Raw genomic sequence first — 18,768 nt, 5'->3', positions numbered from 1 at the left:
CTCTTAATTCTACTTAGCTCTATCAGGTTAAGAGTTTAGTAAATCTAATACATTCTCTTACATCAACATTTTTTTATCAGTTCCTTACTTTGAAGCTTCTAATTTTTTTCTCATGTTTAGAAAAGCTTAAAATAACATGAATTTTTTTTTGACAGGATCAAAAACCTCACAAGATAAAATAATATAAATATAGCCATGGGTGGTGTAGTTCAGTTGGTTAGAATGTTATCCTATACACCAAAAGTTGGCTGATTCAATTCTTATTCAGGGCACATATCCAGGTTTCAGGTTCGATCAGGTTGGGGTGTGGGTGGGAGGCAATCGATTGATGTTTTCTCTCTCTCTCTCTACTTCCCTTTCTCTCTCTAAGATAAAAAACATATATATATATATTTACACTAAAGGCCCGGTGCACAAAATTCATGCATAGGTAGGGTCCCTAGGCCTGGCTGGTGATCAGGGCCCATCTGTGGGGCAACTGGCAGGGTAATTGGGGCTTCTGCTCGCACCCACCTTGGCCTGGTGCCTCCTGCTCGCTGGACCCACCCCCTGCTGCCACTGCTGGTTGGGGCCTGCAGGCTGGGGGCAGCTCCTGTGTTGAGTGTCTGCCCTCTGGTGGTCAGTGTGCATCATAGCGAGCAGTTGTTCCATTGTTTGGTTGATTTGAATATTAGGGTTTTATATAGATACATGTTTTATATATAAAGATATCACTCATATTTTACTTTTGCACTTAAATAAAAATAGACTAGTTCCAGAAATTGAAGACTGATTTTATTTTCAAAGTAGCTAAACAAGACAATTTCTCTCTAGTAAATTACTTGCAATTGTAAGAGCTCTTTTTAGTAGAAACTTCATATTATCTTAAAATGTATTTTTAGCTTCCCTTTCCTCCATTTATTTTATTATGACAGAAAAATAAATAATAAATGATAAATTAAATTTAAGGCAGTGCCTTTTTCTTAGTATAAGTTTATCAAACTATAATATTTTGAAATCATACATGCCATCTCACAAACCATCTCATATGACAAGATAGAGAGATATAAAGCAGTATCAGACTATGTTGTGTTGAAATCAACACTAGACTTAAATACAAAATGTTTCACCTTGAGTCCAAATTCCTTTTTAACTAGTTGTACTGCCTTATGCAAGTCAAAGCATGTCTCATTTACCTTGTTCATGTGTAGAAACTTAATGGAGATAATGGATATAAAAGCATTATGTAAACCATAAAGTATTTTTTAACATGAAGTTTTGTGATCATAGAGCAAGAGTGGAAACTTTATTTGTTGACTTTCTTTATACCTTTGAGCAGAAATTTGCCATGGGTGACAAGAGAGGAGACAACTACTCAGAAGTGACTGACTTCATTCTTGTAGGCATCAGGGTCCAACCAGAGTTCCACAGTCTTCTCTTCCTGCTATTCCTGATTGTTTATGGGATGGTCCTTCTGGGAAACCTTAGCATGATTGGCATCATTGTGACTGATCCCCGGCTGAACACACCAATGTATTTCTTCCTAGGCAATCTCTCTGTTATCGATCTCTCCTACTGCACTGTTATTGTACCCAAAGCCATGATCAACATCCTATCTCAGAAAAAGACCATATCTTTTGCAGGTTGTGTAGCTCAGTTGTTTCTTTATGCACTTTTCATGGTAGCAGAGGCCTTTGTCCTGGCAGCCATGGCCTATGACCGTTTCATTGCCATCTGCAATCCACTTCTCTATACTGTCCGCATGTCAAGAAGCCTCTGTATACAGTTGCTGGCTGGTTCCTATCTCTGTGGCTGTGTCAGTTCCATTCTTCAAATTAGTGTGACATTCTCAATGTCTTTCTGTGCCTCCCGAGTCATTGATCACTTCTACTGTGATTCAAACCCAATTGAGAAGATCTCCTGTTCTAATATCTTTATGAATAAGATGGTGTCCCTTAGTTTAGCTGTCATCATTATTTTGCCCACAATAGTTGTTATTGTAGTATCTTACATGTATATCGTAAGCACTGTCTTGAAGATCCGCTCCAGCGAAGGGAGGAAGAAAGCCTTTTCAACTTGCAGCTCTCACCTGGGGGTTGTAAGTTTGCTCTATGGGACTGTCTCCTTTGTCTATCTCACACCTCCAAACAATCCCGAACTTCGTAAAGTTGCTTCAGTATGTTATATTTTGTTCACACCTATGCTGAACCCTTTAATCTACTCTCTAAGAAATAAGGATGTTAAAAATGCCGTGAAAAAAGTCCTGTGGAAGAAAAATGTTTTACTCTAAATCTCTTTCGGCTCATTTGATTGTTTCTTGCGTCATTTGACTTTTTCTTTCAGATCTTTTAGATTTAGGCATTTAAAGCTCAGGTTTATTTTTTTAAAATCTTAAATGTTTTATTAAATGGCATTAATAATATCCTATAAAAAATGCTCCAAATGACTTACTGAGTTTTCCTCAAGGCAATGTTAGATCTGTAAGTTCCGGATACCCATAAAAATCTGCTGCATTTTACAAAGAGTTATATATTTCTAATTAATAATATAATTTGTAATGGGGAAGCATGGAGTTTTGGTGTTTCTCTTTTCTGTATGACTAAGTAAAATTTAGATTGAGAAAATATTATGTATAATTATCAACTTGGAAACTGTGTGACCCAACTGGTTAATATGCAAATGACTCTCAATATAAATGCTAATGTTATGTTTTGTTTTTGATGTCGCGCCAAAGATGTGAAAGCATGTGTATATCATGAAGAGGAAATGGAAAGGTAAAATGACCAGTGATCTTTTTTTAAATCCTCACCTGAGGATATGTTTACCAATTTGAGAGAGAGAGAAACATTGATGTGAGAGAAACATCGATTGATTGTCTCTTGTAGATGCTCTGACGGGGATTGAACCCACAACCTAGGTATGTGCTGTGACCAGGGATCAAACCGGTTTTGGTGTACAGGATGATGCTCTAATCAACTGAATCACCTAGCAATTGAAGGAACGAAAGAAGAAGAAATGGGGAAATAGCATTGATTTGACTTAATTTATGAAATTTTGTTTGGTTTTCTTTTAATGCAATGGTCGTCTCTTCTTTGCTCTCATACAATGAAAACATCTTATGATGTTTATGATGTTTTACAGCTCAAGTCCTCTATTTTTTGAGGAATACAAAATTTTGATAGTGACTGCAATTTGAAAGGACTATATTGAAATGAAGTCAGCTTGAAAACCTCAGTTAACAATATCACAAGGCAGTACAATAACCTTTGTGGTTGGTTGGATTATATGTAAATGTATGTTTTTGTGTGCAGGCATATGTGTGTCTATGTGTGCATATATCAGAATTAGTTTGAAATGGGGTATTTTAAAAATGTGATTAGTTCTAAATATCAGACATCAGTTGAGGGGGAAGGGTGGTTAAGGAAACATCCCACAGATTTGACATGTATCAAAGGAAGCCAAGTTCTAGACAAAGTCATATCAGAGTTACCATTTTTTACAATTGACAGAAGTAATGCTTCAGCTAAACAATTACAATGTCTATGTCTAGACTATATTAGACATTAGACAAAAACTAAACCTAATAAATAAAATAAAACTACCAGTTTTGTTTATATACTTGGCATTGTGAAAACCTAAATTATGGATCCTGGATTAGGTCTTCTTTTTCTGTTTTGTTTAGATACCAAAGCCTCCTTTGATGAGTGCACAATGATGTGCATCCTGGTGAGTTAATGTTTATTAGGGTAAAAGATCTGAGAAATAACTATTCTTATGAGAGAGAAGCTAAGTGACTTACTATTTCTCCCTTTCTCCCTAGCCATGTGTGAATCTACCATTTTTCTTGGTGCTCAGATACTACCATTTTTCTTGACATTAAAAAAAAAAAGTCATTTGGGAGCAAAATAGGAATCCAAATCAGCTTGTAAATGGACCTTTGACATTGATTATTATAAGTCTAGAAAATACCCTTTTTAGGTTTAGGTTTTATTTATTTATTTAGAATGCCACTCTTTGATATGTCTAACAAGTGTGGGTTAGTAAGGACTATTGGAAAAAAGGCAATAAGCTATTGAATGCAAATACAGTCTAGATTCATTTGCTTTAGTTTAATGGATTATATTTTCTGTTTTATAGCCATAACAGATTACAGTATTCCAGTGTATAACCTCTAAGTGGCATTGCTTAAAACACTCCAAATGTTGGAAGGAATCCAGGAAAGTTGAAAACTAAGGCAGAACGCTTTGAAAGGTGTTAAATTAAGCTCGCTCTTATTTTACTTTAATTGCCATAAACATTTTCCTTGGTAATTTTTTTCTGGGTTCACAGGAATTATGAAAAGTAGTGCCTGCTTTATATATTTCTTGTTATTTGTGCCACTAAGATTCCATCAGAACAACCCAATGTCTTAACAACCTTTTGTTGGCTTTCATTGACAAACTGTTTTCTTTTTCACTGATGTATAGATTGTTTATGAAACACTGCCACCTCTAAGAAAGTTTGAGGACTGAAAGCCAAGATGGCAGCCAATGGGATGGCAGGCTGCAAGATTGTGTGAGTGAGAGAGTGAAATGAGAGTGTGTGGATGTGCAGGGAGTGTCTGTATTTGTGAGTGAGGGACAGCTATATCCCACAGGACTGTTGGGGACTGGCGGACCAGGCTCCCCTGGCCAGGCAGCCTCTACTACTGCTGAAATCTCTTCCAGAGTAGCCAGCTCTGCTGCAGAGACCCCACCATCTTAAAGGGGAAAGCGGCTGTGATCAGAAGCCCAGCCTTACCTTCAACTGGGGATCAGATACCTCTTGGGACCCTACAACCACAATACCCAGGGACCAGCAGCATCAGCTGTGAACCCACGAACACCAAGACTCCAGCCTCCCCAACTGTGGGAGCCTAAAAAGTCTGTCCAGGGGGAGACAAAGTGGTGCCGAATACATGGTCAGGCCCTGCACCTTCTCACAGAGCAGATAGAAAGAACATCTGAATCGAATAACACCCACCTGAAATTGGTGAATTAAACACAACTGGTGAGGCAATTCTTGGGTGGAAAGGTCAGAGATCTCCTGGAGAGAGGTGAGATCTTGGATCCTGGCTGGAGGGAGAAACACATGCAGCGGGGACTAGAGCCTCAGAGGGAGACTGCACCCTACCAAATCCGCGGCCCTTGGGGTCAGTGTAGCCCTTGAATGTGGAAGGGGGTCCACAGGGCTGCTGGCAGAAAGGGACTCTAGATATTACCCCACAGCCATGGGAAACTGTGACCAGAAAGGCAGCCTGAAGTTCTATACTGGCCGCGCAGTGCCAAGGGAAAAAGACGTGAGTCGGTGTGGCTCCTTTGTCTTTTTTTTCTTCTTTTTTTAACCTTCTTGCTTTTGCTTGCTAAGTCCAGCACATAGGATCTTCCAATTAAAAACACTCACTGAGACTGCAGGGGAAAGTTGTTTTTGTGGAAACTGGGGATCAGAATAAGGAGAGACAAGGAGGAAACCAGCTCTGGGTCAGTATGTCCCTCCAATCCAGTATTAAGTGCGGCATGGAAAGAAGAGTCTAAACACTGCCACCCAGGGGTTGTGTCAGAAATTGACTCTTGTGTAAGGCAGGCAGAGAAACAAAGTGAGCAGAGAGATCCTGCCTACTTGAAAACAAGGTTGTGGCTTATGACACAGAGGAGTGGTGGATTGCAGGGAACTACAATACTGTGCTGACTACCTGACAGGAAACAGATGTGCCAGGCAGAACAGTAGAGGAAGTGAATGACCTTCACTACGTCACTTTTTTATTTTTTATCTTTTACTTAAGAAACTAAAATGTTTTTCTCAATTGATTTTACTTTTTTATTATTATATTTTTATTTTTAATTATTATTATTACTACTATTATTTTACCTTTTTTAAAGTTTTATTTTATTTCTCTTTATTTTATTTTGGGATCAGTGTTCTACAGTATATTTTTCTTTTTCTTTTAGCATTATTTTACTCTATCTCAATTTTTCCTTTATGCCAACACTCTCTTCCTCACTTTTCCCCTTTTCCATCCTGTTTCTCTTACTCTGTTCCTGCTTTAGTTTTTCTCTAGTCTTTCTTCTTACTCCCTGTTAAAAATTGATCTTACTCATATATCTAATTTTCTCTCTGCTGCTCTAAGTCCATGCACACTTCTCTCTTCTCTTTCTTCACTAGCCAATTATTTTTGCCTTTTTTCCTTCTTCTTTTTTTCCTTTTTCTTTCTTTCTGTCTTGTTATTGTTGTTTGTTTGATTGTTTGTTAGTTGTGTTTTTTTTTTTTCATTTTCTTCTTTTTTTTTTTGCTTCTGTTTTTCCTCTCCTTGCTTGTTCTCTTCTTCTACTAAAAGCTTAATTAATTCCAATCACCAACTCAGGCCTATCTACTCTCTATTATCCTTCTCCAATAATAGATGAATACATAGATAGAAAGATTAAAGAAAGGGGAAATTTTTTTGTATATATACATATATATAAATTTTCTTTTATATATATTTTAACATATATATATATTTCTTTTCTCTTTTTTTTGCATTTGTTTTTTTCCTTTTTTTCTTATACACTCATCCTCTTTCTACCTCCTCTATACTGAATTGTGGCCATTTCCCCATTCATTCAATTCCTTGACCTTACCTTCTGGAAATAACCTCTGCCTCCTCAGATTCAGCTGGGTGTTTGTTATTTGCATTTTTTTGGATTAGCTGTTGGTTGTTTTGAGTTTTCTCCCCATATGATTATATTTTTCCCCCTTCTTTTTTGTTCTCTTCCTTTTCTCTCTTACATTTTTTCCTTTTCTCAATACCATTTCTGCACTCTTTACTCTTCCTTAACTCCCTTTTCTCTGGTGGTAACCTTTGTTTGGGGTTATTAGTATCATGAATACATTTGTGTTTGGTGCCCTGTGTGTTATGTCTTGTCATGTGGTATTTTGTGCCTTTAAGTCAACACAGGGGAGAGAGAGAGAGAGAGAGAGAGAGAGAGAGAGAGAGAGAGAGAGAGTTAAATAACCAGACAACCTGAGAGGAGAAAACATGGGGACATAAAGAAATAACCCCCATACAAAAGAAAAGAAGAGATCACTAGAAAAGGAAGTAAATGAAATGGAGGCAAGCAATTTGTGAGAGAAAGAATTCAGAGCTATGGTCATAAAAATGCTGAAAAGGATGGAAGACAAATTCAACAATATTTGTAAGAACCAAGAGGAAATGAAGAACAACCAAGAAGAAATGAAAAATGGCATCACTGCAATAAAGAACACAATAGAAAGCATCAACAATAGACTAGAAGAAGCAGAGGACTGCATCAGTGAGCTAGAAGACAAGGTAGAAAAAAATACCCAAGCAGAGCAGCACCTGAAAAAAAAAAACTTATAAAAACAGGAGGAGAGCCTAAGGGAACTTTGGCACAACATATGCATGATAGGGATCCCAGAAGGAGAGGAAACTGAGCAAGAATAGAAAATCTGTTTGAGGAAATAATGACAGAAAACTTATCTGATATTTGGAAGAAGAAAAAAGTCACACAAGTCCAAGAAGTGCACAGAGTTCCAAACAGGATGAACCCAAAAAGACTGACACCAAGACACATTATAATTAAATTGGCAAACACCAATGACAAAGTAAGAATATTAAAGTCTGCCAGAGACAGACAGAAAGTTACCTGCAAGGGATCTCCCATCAGACTATTGACTGATTTCTCAACAGAAACACATCAGGCCAAAGGGAATGGAATGAAATATACAAAGTCATGCAAAGGAAGGGTCTGAATCCAAGAATTCTGTACCGAGCAAGGCTGTCAATCAAAGTTGAGGGTGAAATCAGGAGCTTCACACACAAAAGAGGACTAAGGGAGTTTATTGCCACAAAACCAGCAATGAAAGAAATGCTAAGGGTACTGCTGTAAAAAGAAATAGGAAGGGAAAAAGGAACACAGGTATAAAGAATAAAAATGGCAACAAACAAGTACCTATCAATAATAACTTTAAATGTAAATGGATTAAATGCCCCAAATCAAAAGACATAGGGTAGCTGAATGGATAAGAAAACATGACCCATATATCTGCTGTCTATAGGAGACCCACCTCAGAACAAAGGACTCGCACAGACTGATGGTGAAGGGATGGAAAAAGGTTTTTCAGGTGAATGGAAATGAAAAAGAAGCTGGGGTAGCAATACTTATATCTGACAAATTAGATCTCAAAGTGAAGGCGATAACAAGAGATAAGGAAGGCCACTTCATAATACTAAAGGGAGCAATTCAACGAGAAGATATAATTCTGGTAAAAAAACATATATGCACCCAATACAGGAGCACCAAAATACATAAAAAAAACTTCTGGAGGACAGCAATACAGTCATAGTAGGGGACTTTAATACCCCACTATCACCACTGGATAAGTCCTCTGAACAAAAAATCAGCAAAGAAACATCAATCCTAAACGACTCACTAGATCAGATGGAATTAATTAACATCTTCAGAACATTTCACCCCAAAGCCACAGAATATACATTCTTCTCAAGTGCACATGGGTCATTTTCAAAGACAGACCACATATTAGGACACATGCAAAGTCTCTTCAAATTCAAGAAGATAGAAATCATAACAAGCATCTTCTCAGATCACAATGGCATAAAACTAGAAATCAACTACAATAAAAACAATGAAAAAAATCAGACACCTGGAGGCTAAATAGTATGCTATTAAACAATGATTGAGTTAACAAAGAGATCAAAGAAGAAATAAAAAACATCATGGCAACAAACAACAATGAAAACACAACAATCCATAATCTATGGGACACAGTGAAAGCAGTCTTGAGAGGGAAGTTCATAGCTCTACAGGCCTACCTCAAAAAACAAACAAAAAATGGTAATAAATTATCTAACCCTACAACTCAAAGAGTTAGAAAGAGAGCAATATGAAAAGCCTAGTGTAAGCAAAAGGAAGGAAATAATAAAAATCAGAGCAGAAATAAATGACATAGAGACAAAAAAAATACCAAAGATCAACAAAACCAAGAGCCAGTTCTTTGAAAGGATAAAAAAGATTGATGAACCTCTAGCCAGGCTCACCAAGAAGCAAAGAGAGAGGACCTAGATAAACAAAATCAGAAATGAAAGAGGTGAAGTAACAACCGATTCCACAGAAATACAAAGGATTATGAAAAAGTACTGTGAACAACTCTATAACAACAAAATGAACATATTAGAAAAATACAAGCTTCCAAAACTCAATCAGGAAGAATAAAAAAACCTGAATAGGCTGATAACTACTGAAGAAATTGAAGCAGTGATCAAAAATCTTCCAGCAAACAAAAACCCTGGCCCGGATGGCTTTATGGGGGAGTTCTATCAAGAATTCAAAGAAGAACTAAAACCTGTCCTCCTCAGATTATGCCAAAAAATTCAAGAGGAAGGCACACTTCCAAGCTCTTTCTATGAAACCAGCATTACCCTAATTCCAAAACCAGATAAAGACACCACAAAAAAAGAGAACTACAGGCCAATATCCTTGATGAACATAGATGCTAAAATCCTCAACAAAATTCTAGCAAATCGGATTCAGCATTACATTAGAAAGTTCATACCATGACCAAGTGGGATTTATTCTGGGGATGCAAGGATGGTACAATATGCGCAAATCAATAAATGTGATACATCACATATACAAATTAAGAGACAAAAATCACATAATCATATCAATTGATGCAGAAAATGCATTTGACAAAATCCAACATCCTTTCTTGATAAAAACTCTCAGCAAAGTGTGAATAGAAAGATCATTCCTCAATGTAATAAAAGCCTTATTATGACAAACCTACAGCCAACATCATACTCAATGGGCAAAAACTAAACTCATTTCCTCTGAGAACAGGAACAAGACAGGAATGCCCTCTTTTACCACTCCTGTTTGATATAGTACTGGAGTTCTTGCCATAACAATCAGATAAGAAGAAGAAATAAAAGGCATCCAAATTAGAAAAGAAGTAAAGCTGTTCTTATTTGCAGATGACATGATACTATACATAGAAAACCCCAAAAAGTCCATCAAAAACTACAAGACTTAATAAAAGAATTCAGTAATGTAGCAGTATACAAAATCAACACCCAGAAATCTATGGTTTTTTTATACACCAATAAAGAGAAAGAGAAAATTTTTAAAAACCCCATTTACCATTGCAACAAAAAAATTAAGATACCTAGGAATAAACTTAACCAAGGACGTAAAAGACCTGTACTCAGAATACTACAGGACATTGAAAAAAGAGATGGAGGAAGACATAAACAAATGGAAGAAGATACTGTGTTCATCGATTGGTAGAATCAACATCATTAAAATGTCCATACTTACCAAAGCAACCTATAGATTCAATGCAATCCCCATTAAGATACCAATGGAATATTTCACAGTCTAAGAACAAACTCTCCAAAATTTCAGCCACGGTTCTCAAAACTGCCTGGTACTGGCACAAGAACAGACATATAGACCAATGGAACAGAACAGAGAACCCAGAAATTGACCCAAGCCATTATGCTCAATTAATATTTGACAAAGGAGGCAAGAGCATACAATGGAGTCAAGACAGTCTTTTCAATAAATGGTGCTAGGAAATTTGATCATATACATGCAAAAAAATGAAACCAGATCACCAAATTATACCACACACAAAAACAAACTCAAAATGGCTAAAGGACTTAAATGTAAGATGGGAAACCATGAAAATTCTACAAGACTCCATAGGCAGCAAAATAGCAGACATATGTCATAGCAATATTTTTACCAACACAGCTCCTAGGGCAATGGAAACTAAGGAGAAAATAAACAAATGGGACTACATCAAAATAAAAAGCTTCTGCACAGAAAAAGAAACCATCAACAAAACAACAAGAAAGCCCACTACATGGGAGAACATATTTGCCAATAATATTTTAGATAAGGTTTTAATCTCCAAAATTTACAGAGAACTCATACAACTTAACAAAAGGAAGATAAAAAATCCAATCAAAAAATGGACAAAGGACCTAAATAGACAGTTTTCAAAAGAGGACATACAGAAATCTGAGAGATATATGAAAACATGCTCAAAGTTACTAATCATCCGAGAGATGCAAATCAAAACAATGAGATACCATCTCACACCTATCAGAATGGCTATCATCAACACATCAACAAATGACAAGTGCTGGCGAGGATGTGGAGAAAAAGGAACCCTCGTGCACTGCTGGTGGGAATGCAAATGGTGCAGCCACTGTGGAAGACAGTATGGAGTTTCCTCAAAAAGTTCAAAATGGAACTCCCATTTGACCCAGTAATCCCACTTCTAGGACTATATCCTAAGAAACCAGAAACACCAATCACAAAGGATATATGCACCTCTATGTTCATAGCAGCACAATTTACAATAGCTAAGATTTGGAAACAGCCTAAGTGCCCATCAGCAGGTGAGTGGATTAAAAAACAGTGGTGGTACATCTACACAATGGAATACTATGCCACTACAAAAAAGAAGGAACTTTTACCATTTGCAAAAGTATCGATAGAACTGGAGAGCATTATGCTAAGCAAAATAAGCCAGTTGGATAAAAGTAAATATCACATGATATCACTCATTTGTGGGATTTAATGATCAACATAATTTGATGAACAATAATAGATCCAGAGACAAATGGCGGGGGAGGGGGGGTTAGAGAGCAACCAAAGGACTTGTATGCATGAATATTAGCATAACCCATGGCACAAGAACAGACATATAGACCAATGTGACCAGACACTGTGGTGGTGGGGGCTTACCCAGAGTGGGAATGGCTTGTGGGGGGCGTGAACTGGGGCAAAAGGAGACATACTAGTACGTAAAACTTTAGACAATAAATAAATTTAAAAAAGAAAGTTTGAGGACTATATTCTGCATCATATACATAATAAATTGTCATTCTGAGGGGACTTTAAAATTGTACACAAAATCCACATGGAGAAGTCTTCATAGTGATATGATCTTGAGAGGCTGAAGACTGCATTAGGTATCTCAAACACTTTAAATTTTTTGTACTGCATCATCTTATCGTCCCTGGTTCCATGTTTGTAGACAACACACATATATTGATTGTTCTGAAACATCATGTGCTGCATTTTGTCTTTAAATTTTATGTACTAATAATATTTACCTAATGCTTAGTCTTGTAATGTAGAACTTCAGTGAGGGCATTTATAATAATAATAGAGGCCCAGTGCACGATTGAAATCGTGCAAGGAGGCCCCGTCTCCCACCGTGCGAGGAGGCACCCTGTGGGCCGCTGCGGGAGTCAGGCCTGACTGGCGCCGTGGCGACCGGAACTCGTGCATAACTTCCACCCCAGGTCCCCCTTTCCCCCCTGCCAGTGTCTGCTCTGGGGCTGCCTGAGCTGGCATGGCAGCTCGGCCAGCCCCAGGCCCCCCCTGGCCCTCCTGCCCCTGTCTGCTCTGGGCTGCCAGAGCCACCATGCTGGCTCGGGCAGGCCCCCTTGTCTCTTTTTCTGTCTTCGCTCCAGGCTTCACCTGCTGGCACTACCTCCTCCTGTCCCGTCGTGACCCGTTACGATGTCCCAGCCTAATTTGCATAATATATATATATATATATATATATATATATATATACACACACACACACACACACACACACACACACACATATATATATGTGTGTATATATATATATATATATATATATATATATATATATATATAGGGAGAGAGAGAGAGAGAGAGAGAGAGAGAGAGAGAGAGAGAGAGAGAGATTGATTTTCTGTTGTCAGGATGCTAAGATTCTCTCACTCAGATAGTTGCAAATGATAATTAAGCATTGATTTGAAACTTCACAAATATAAGTTAAAATTGCTAAATTAAGCATTCATAGACAAGCACCCAGAGCTTTCTCCATTTGTCTTTCTTTAGGATAGTTTTAAGTCCTTATTATGAGATTTAAATTGGTGATTGGAATAACTGAACTGATTAATATTGTAAAAATGTAATGTTGAATTGATATGATTCTAAATATTCTTACTGTTGTGAGTTGTGTATTGGATGTCACTTTGTCCAATCCCATGATACTAATATATATCATAACATCAATAAAAATTTTGAGTGCATATAAACTGTTATCCTAGTGCTCTCAGTGGGGACAAAGCTACTTACTGTTGTGGGTTGGAGAGGGAGGGGACGGACAGGAAAGAGATGCGGTAAGAAGAAGGTAAGGTATCTAGAACTGAAAACATTATAGTAAAGGAATCCATTTCAAAATCATTTCTTAATTATTCTAATTTTGTAAAAACAAAAACAAAAAATTTAGCCAAAGAATGGTTTCAATATTTTTTAGTTTAAAAGATATGGTTCCTTCTTTCCTTATTCACATTTAAAAATCATCTGTGTATTTACATTTGTTTGCACTGTTATGATTGGTATTTGTTTTCTCAATTGAATGTCTATAGTTAGGTTTCTGTTATGGCAACCTACTTACCTAAGGTGACTTTTAACTTAAGCAATAGATAAAATAATTATAACACACACACACACACACCTATCTATAATAATAAAAGCATAATATGCTAATTAGACTGGCCAGCTGAGTGACCTTTTGGACATCATTTTGGACATCTTTCTGGACAAAGCCGCTGTGGTGGGGGCTGAGGCCGAGGCATTTAGGGGCGATCAGGCAGGCAGACAGGTGAGTGGTTAGGGGTTATCAGGCAGGCAGGCAGAGTGGTTAGGGGCAACAGGCAGGCAGGCAGAGGGGTTAGGGGTGATCAGGCAGGTAGGTAGAGTGGTTAGGGGCAATCAGGCAGGAAGGAAGAGGGGTTAGGGGCAATCAGTCAGGCAGGCAGAGTGGTTAGGGGCAATCAGGCAGGCAGGCAGGTAGGTGAGCAGTTAGGAGCCAGTGGTCCTGGATTGTGAGAGGGATGTCCAAATGCCGGTTTAGGCCCGATCCCATGATCCGGCCTAAACTGGCATTCAAATATCCCTCGAGGGGTCCTGGATTGCGAGAGGGTGCAGGTTGGGCTGAGGGACCCCCCCATGCATGAATTTCGTGCACCGGGCCTCTAGTGTATGTGTATGTGTGTGTGTGTGTGTGTGTGTGTGTGTGTGTATATATATATATATATATATATATATATATATATATATATACACACACACACATATATATATATAACACCAAACTCTCTTGGATAAGCAATATACCAGTAGTAATGCTGGAGAGGGTGAGTTCCTAGTCAGCATTTAATGAAGTTAGAAAGTGAAAAATATACAAAGAATCTTCAAATAGGATCCAAAATTGTCAAATGCCATACTTGGAAATATTTACTTCAAGAAATATTTACTCCAAGAAATTTTCCCTATGCTAGATAGTTCTGAGACAGGATCTAAATATCCCTAAAAGTCCACAAAATGTTTGGGTAAGTACTTTTCTTTAGTGTTTTGTCTCCCAAAGAAGGTTTGTTGGAAGGATTTTAGTTCACACCTTACTTGAGTATCCAGACCTCTCTTCATTCCAGTGTAACTCTGTATGTGAACCAACTCAGATGTAAGAATTGGGCGATTTGAATCATGGTGGCTCAAGTCAGGTCTCTGTTGATCAGCTGTAATCTCAATCTCTGTGTTTCTCTGAGAAGAGTATACACTTATTTTATTCAAAGACAACTCAAAATTAACTAACCTTAGGTGGAGATTACTATATCACATTCATCCTTTTGACTAGTAAGCCAGAGCGGCTACTTTCAGGCTAACCAAACCTTCCTTTGCTCCCTCAGTCAGGTGCCACATTTTGAACTCTCTCACTCCATTATTCCCATTGATATCTGGAAGGTCATTTTAACTTCAGTGTCTCCCACCAACATTCTTAGAGAGAAGTATCACAGCTGCTTTGAAAGTTGCTGGTTATTCCCCTTTTCACTGGTGAAGGGGATATTTTCTTCCACCTCAGGGTACCTAACCAAGGTGAATGAGACAAGAACATCTAAAGATATTGTATTTCTTTTTCTACATTCCCAAAGCACTTGTAGTGTCTCAGTTTCCTTTAGAGAGATCCAGTGATTAGGTAACAGTTTGCATTAGCAACCCAAAAAACCATTAGACCTCTACTATTCACATGAACTAGCACACTATTTGACAAATGTCTGGTAATTACCAATTCTTCCCTATATCTACATCCTCTTCAAGTGAAAGAGCCTCTGAAATTCATTCACACTGAAATAGTATACTTTAAAGCCAGTCTTCCACAAATTCTGCATCTACATTGGAGTGGTATTTCTGCTTCAGCATGGGGGTTCTGGTTCTAGTAACGAGGCTCATAAAATTGAGGAGTGGGTTATAGGAGAAATTACAGCTTTTTCCTTCAGGGAAACTTCCTCAATAAAGGAGTAGCAGCATCTTAAACCAAGTTGGAAATAGCTCTACCAGTGGGGTTTACTTCCTCATGCAAAGGTGATTGGAGTAGAGCTTCAGAAATAACAGGATATTTGTTTAAGTAATCTTATACACCCAGGAATCCTCAGTGTAAGAGATAAGGGTGAATGAATCAACATATTTTGAACTCAGTGAACCAAAAATTCACAGTCTGGTGTTAGTTGTCTGCTATTTCATCTCTGCAGTTAACCTATCTAATAAAAGAGTAATATGCAAATTGATTGCCACTCCAACTCACAAGATGGCTGCCCCCATGTGGACACAAGATGGCTGCCACAAGATGGCCGGCAGGGGAAGGCAGTTGGGAGGGACCATGCCTGCAAGGGAGGGCAGTTGTGGGTGATCAGACCAGCAGGGGAGGACAGTTAGGGGTGACGAGGCCTGTAGGGGATGGCAGTTGGGGGTGACCAGGTCAGCAGGGGAGGGCAGTTAGGGGGGGGACCGGGCCAGCAGGGGAGGGCAGTTAGAGGCAACCAGGTCGGTAGGGGAGGGCAGTTAGGGGCAACCAGCCTGGCAAGGGAAGGAAGTTAGGGGTGACCAGACCAGCCAGGGAGGGCAGTTGGGGGCCACCAGGTCTGCAGGGGAGGACAGTTAAGTGCAACCAGGCCTGCAGGGGAAGGCAGTTGGGGGTGACCAGGCCGGCAGGGGAGAGCAGTTAGGGGCAATCGGGCCAGCAGGGGAGCAGTTAGGCATCGAGCAGGCTGGCAGGGGAGTGGTTAGGGGCAATCAGGCAGGCAGGCAGGCGAGCGGTTGGGAGCCAGCAGTCCTGGATTTTGAGAGGAATGTCTGACTGCCCGTTTAGGCCCGAGTGGGATCGGGCCTAAACAGGCAGTTGGACATCCCTCAAGGGGTTTCTGATTGGAGAGGGTGCAGGCTGGGCTGAGAGACATCCCCCCTCCCCTGTGCATGAATTTCGTGCACCAGGCCTCTAGTAAAATATAGGAAATTATCTTGCTATGGTGACAGAAATTCCCCATCTAGAAGTGACAACGTAAGAATCTGAGCTCAATTTTTGCTTTAACTTATCAGAAGTACTCACATTGTTTCAGTCTTTGAACTAATCATGCCATAATTATATGTAATGATGGTGATTGTTTGGTCTAGCAGACCATATAAAATGAATTTTCTTTTTTAAAAAAATATTTTTTACTAGATAAGCAATTCCCAAACCCTAGTTTTCCCTGAAGCAATTACATCCATGCATTCCCTTGTACTAATTATGGATATTTGTTTAGACTTTTGGGTGCAAGTAATAAAAACTGAGTTAAGCAACCTAAGCAAGAAGTTATTTATTAGACTGGTAAGCATATTGGTAACATACAGAATTGTAGTGAGGCAGAAGAATCAGATTTAAAATAGGGTAAAAGCAAAAACACTGCAGAGAATGAAGAAGTATGACATATAGAAATAGTCTAGCAGGGACCTATCTGAAAAGGCTATCACAAGTTGGAAATATAAACTTCCAAGCAGTAACATTCTCTGAGATACTTTGCTAAAACTTCCAATTCCAGTGAGGAAGCATTCTATTGGCCTTCCTTTCTTATGGGCCTGTTTGCCAAGGGAAGATAGGACACCTAAATTGAGTCCAATAGATTCAATTTGAAAATGGTTAATGTCTCAAAAATAGATCAGGTATTATTAAGGAAGAGAAAATGGAAACTAGATAGCAAAAAAGCAATCCATAATCTCTAAACAGTTTTTATTTGTACCTTACATTTCCTTAAGAAAACATTCAATTAAAAACATACTTAAAATGTTTACACTCTCAATTCTTAGAGGACATTCTATCTTGGTGATGCTGAGATAAAACTAATCCTATCTAATAAAAGAGTAATATGCAAATTGACCATCACTCCAACACACAAGATGGCTGCCCCCATGTGGTCAAAGATGGCTGCCCCCATGTGGACACAAGATGGCCACCACAAGATGGCCAGCAGGGGAGGGCTATTGGGAGGGACCAGGCCTGCAAAGGAGGGCAGTTGGGGGCAATCAAGCCTGAAGGGGAGGGCAGTTAGGGGCAAACAGGCTGGCAGGGGAGCAGTTAGGCATCAATCAGGCTGGCAGGGGAGTGGTTAGGGGGTGATCAGGCTGGCAGGCAGAAGTGGTTAGGGGCAATCAGGAAGGCAGGCAGGTGAGCAGTTGGGAGCCAGTAGTCCTGGATTGTGAGAAGGATGCCCGACTACCAGGATCAGACCTAAACACGCAGTCAGACATCCCTTGAGGAGTCCCAGATTGTAGAGGCTGCAGGCTGGGCTGAGGGTCATATCCCCCCGTACATGATTTCATGCACCAGGCCTCTAGTTTTGTAATGAAATTCTATTATTGTTTGACTGCCCAGCATCTAAACACTTCCCTGTAAGAAATTTGCCAATGTGTGGTTATAGGTGGGAACCATACTCCTTCCACTTTTTATAGAAATCTGAAGGTTGAGAAGCTTATCTCTCTATTTCTGGAAACTAGGACATTGGGTATATGATGAGAAGTCAGATAATCTGATACTTTTGTCTAGGACTTTGAATTTAGAGGAATAGTGATAAGAAACCATAGCAGTTTGAAATGAACACTATTGATAGCAATAATGGAATCTAATAAATGACAACCTTGACACTGTTGCTTGTGGTGACATTTCACTGTCCTGAAATATTGATGATGGTGACACAACTGAGCCACAGAGGCAGTAGCATTTTGGATGTCCAGACTTATTTCTTACTAATTTCTGAGTCAAATTTTCTATACATTTTGTGGATTCTCCCTTTATTTTAAAAACAACTTTATTGAGGTACAATTGCTATATTAAAAACTGGACCTATTTAATCTATACAATTTAATAAATTTGGAGATATGCATACACTGGTGAAACCATCACCACAATCAAGGTAGTAAACATAGCCGTTGTCTCCAGAAGTTTTCCTTTGCCCCATTGTTTTTTCTTATTATTTTGTTGTTGTTTGCTTCTTTGTTTTAATGGTAAAAATATTTAACATGGAATCAAGTTTTTAAAAATTTAAAACACACTAAATTCTTAACTCTATAATTTTTTGGCACATGTCATATGTACTGTCAGATTTTCTTTGCTGTGTAAAATATGTTTCTAAAAGCAAGATTGTTAGAGCCAAAATTTTGTGTATTTCATTTTTAGAAGGTGTTTCTTAATTGTTTTCAGTAAAAATTGCTATGCATCATATTGCCATAAGCAATGCATGGATATCCTGGGCTTACATCTCCATGAGCAGTGAATGTCCTCAATCTTAATTTTATCTGTATAATGAATGAGTGATGAATACATTTCCTCAAGTGCTGTTGCACTAGGGTACTTTTACATTTGTTGTTCTGATATTTGAATACTAGA

General features: G+C 38.6%; 1 protein-coding gene across 1 annotated transcript in view; it reads left to right on the top strand.

Annotated features, from left to right (window-relative positions):
* Positions 1–1,327: 1,327 nt before the first annotated feature.
* Positions 1,328–18,768, top strand: part of LOC308244248 (uncharacterized protein) — a gene marked incomplete at both ends in the record, with an annotated part of 42,246 nt that continues 24,805 nt past the window's right edge. The window contains one exon of the mRNA XM_080660218.1: positions 1,328–2,257. Within this exon, the coding sequence (XP_080516344.1) occupies positions 1,328–2,257 (930 nt within the window). The remainder of the gene's footprint in view (positions 2,258–18,768) is intronic.

The sequence above is a fragment of the Plecotus auritus genome (genome assembly GCF_963455305.1).
Source record: "Plecotus auritus genome assembly, chromosome: 3".
Lineage (NCBI taxonomy): Eukaryota > Metazoa > Chordata > Mammalia > Chiroptera > Vespertilionidae > Plecotus > Plecotus auritus.
The sequence above is the reverse complement of the archived record's forward strand: the minus strand, read 5'-3'. Positions and strand labels throughout refer to the sequence as shown.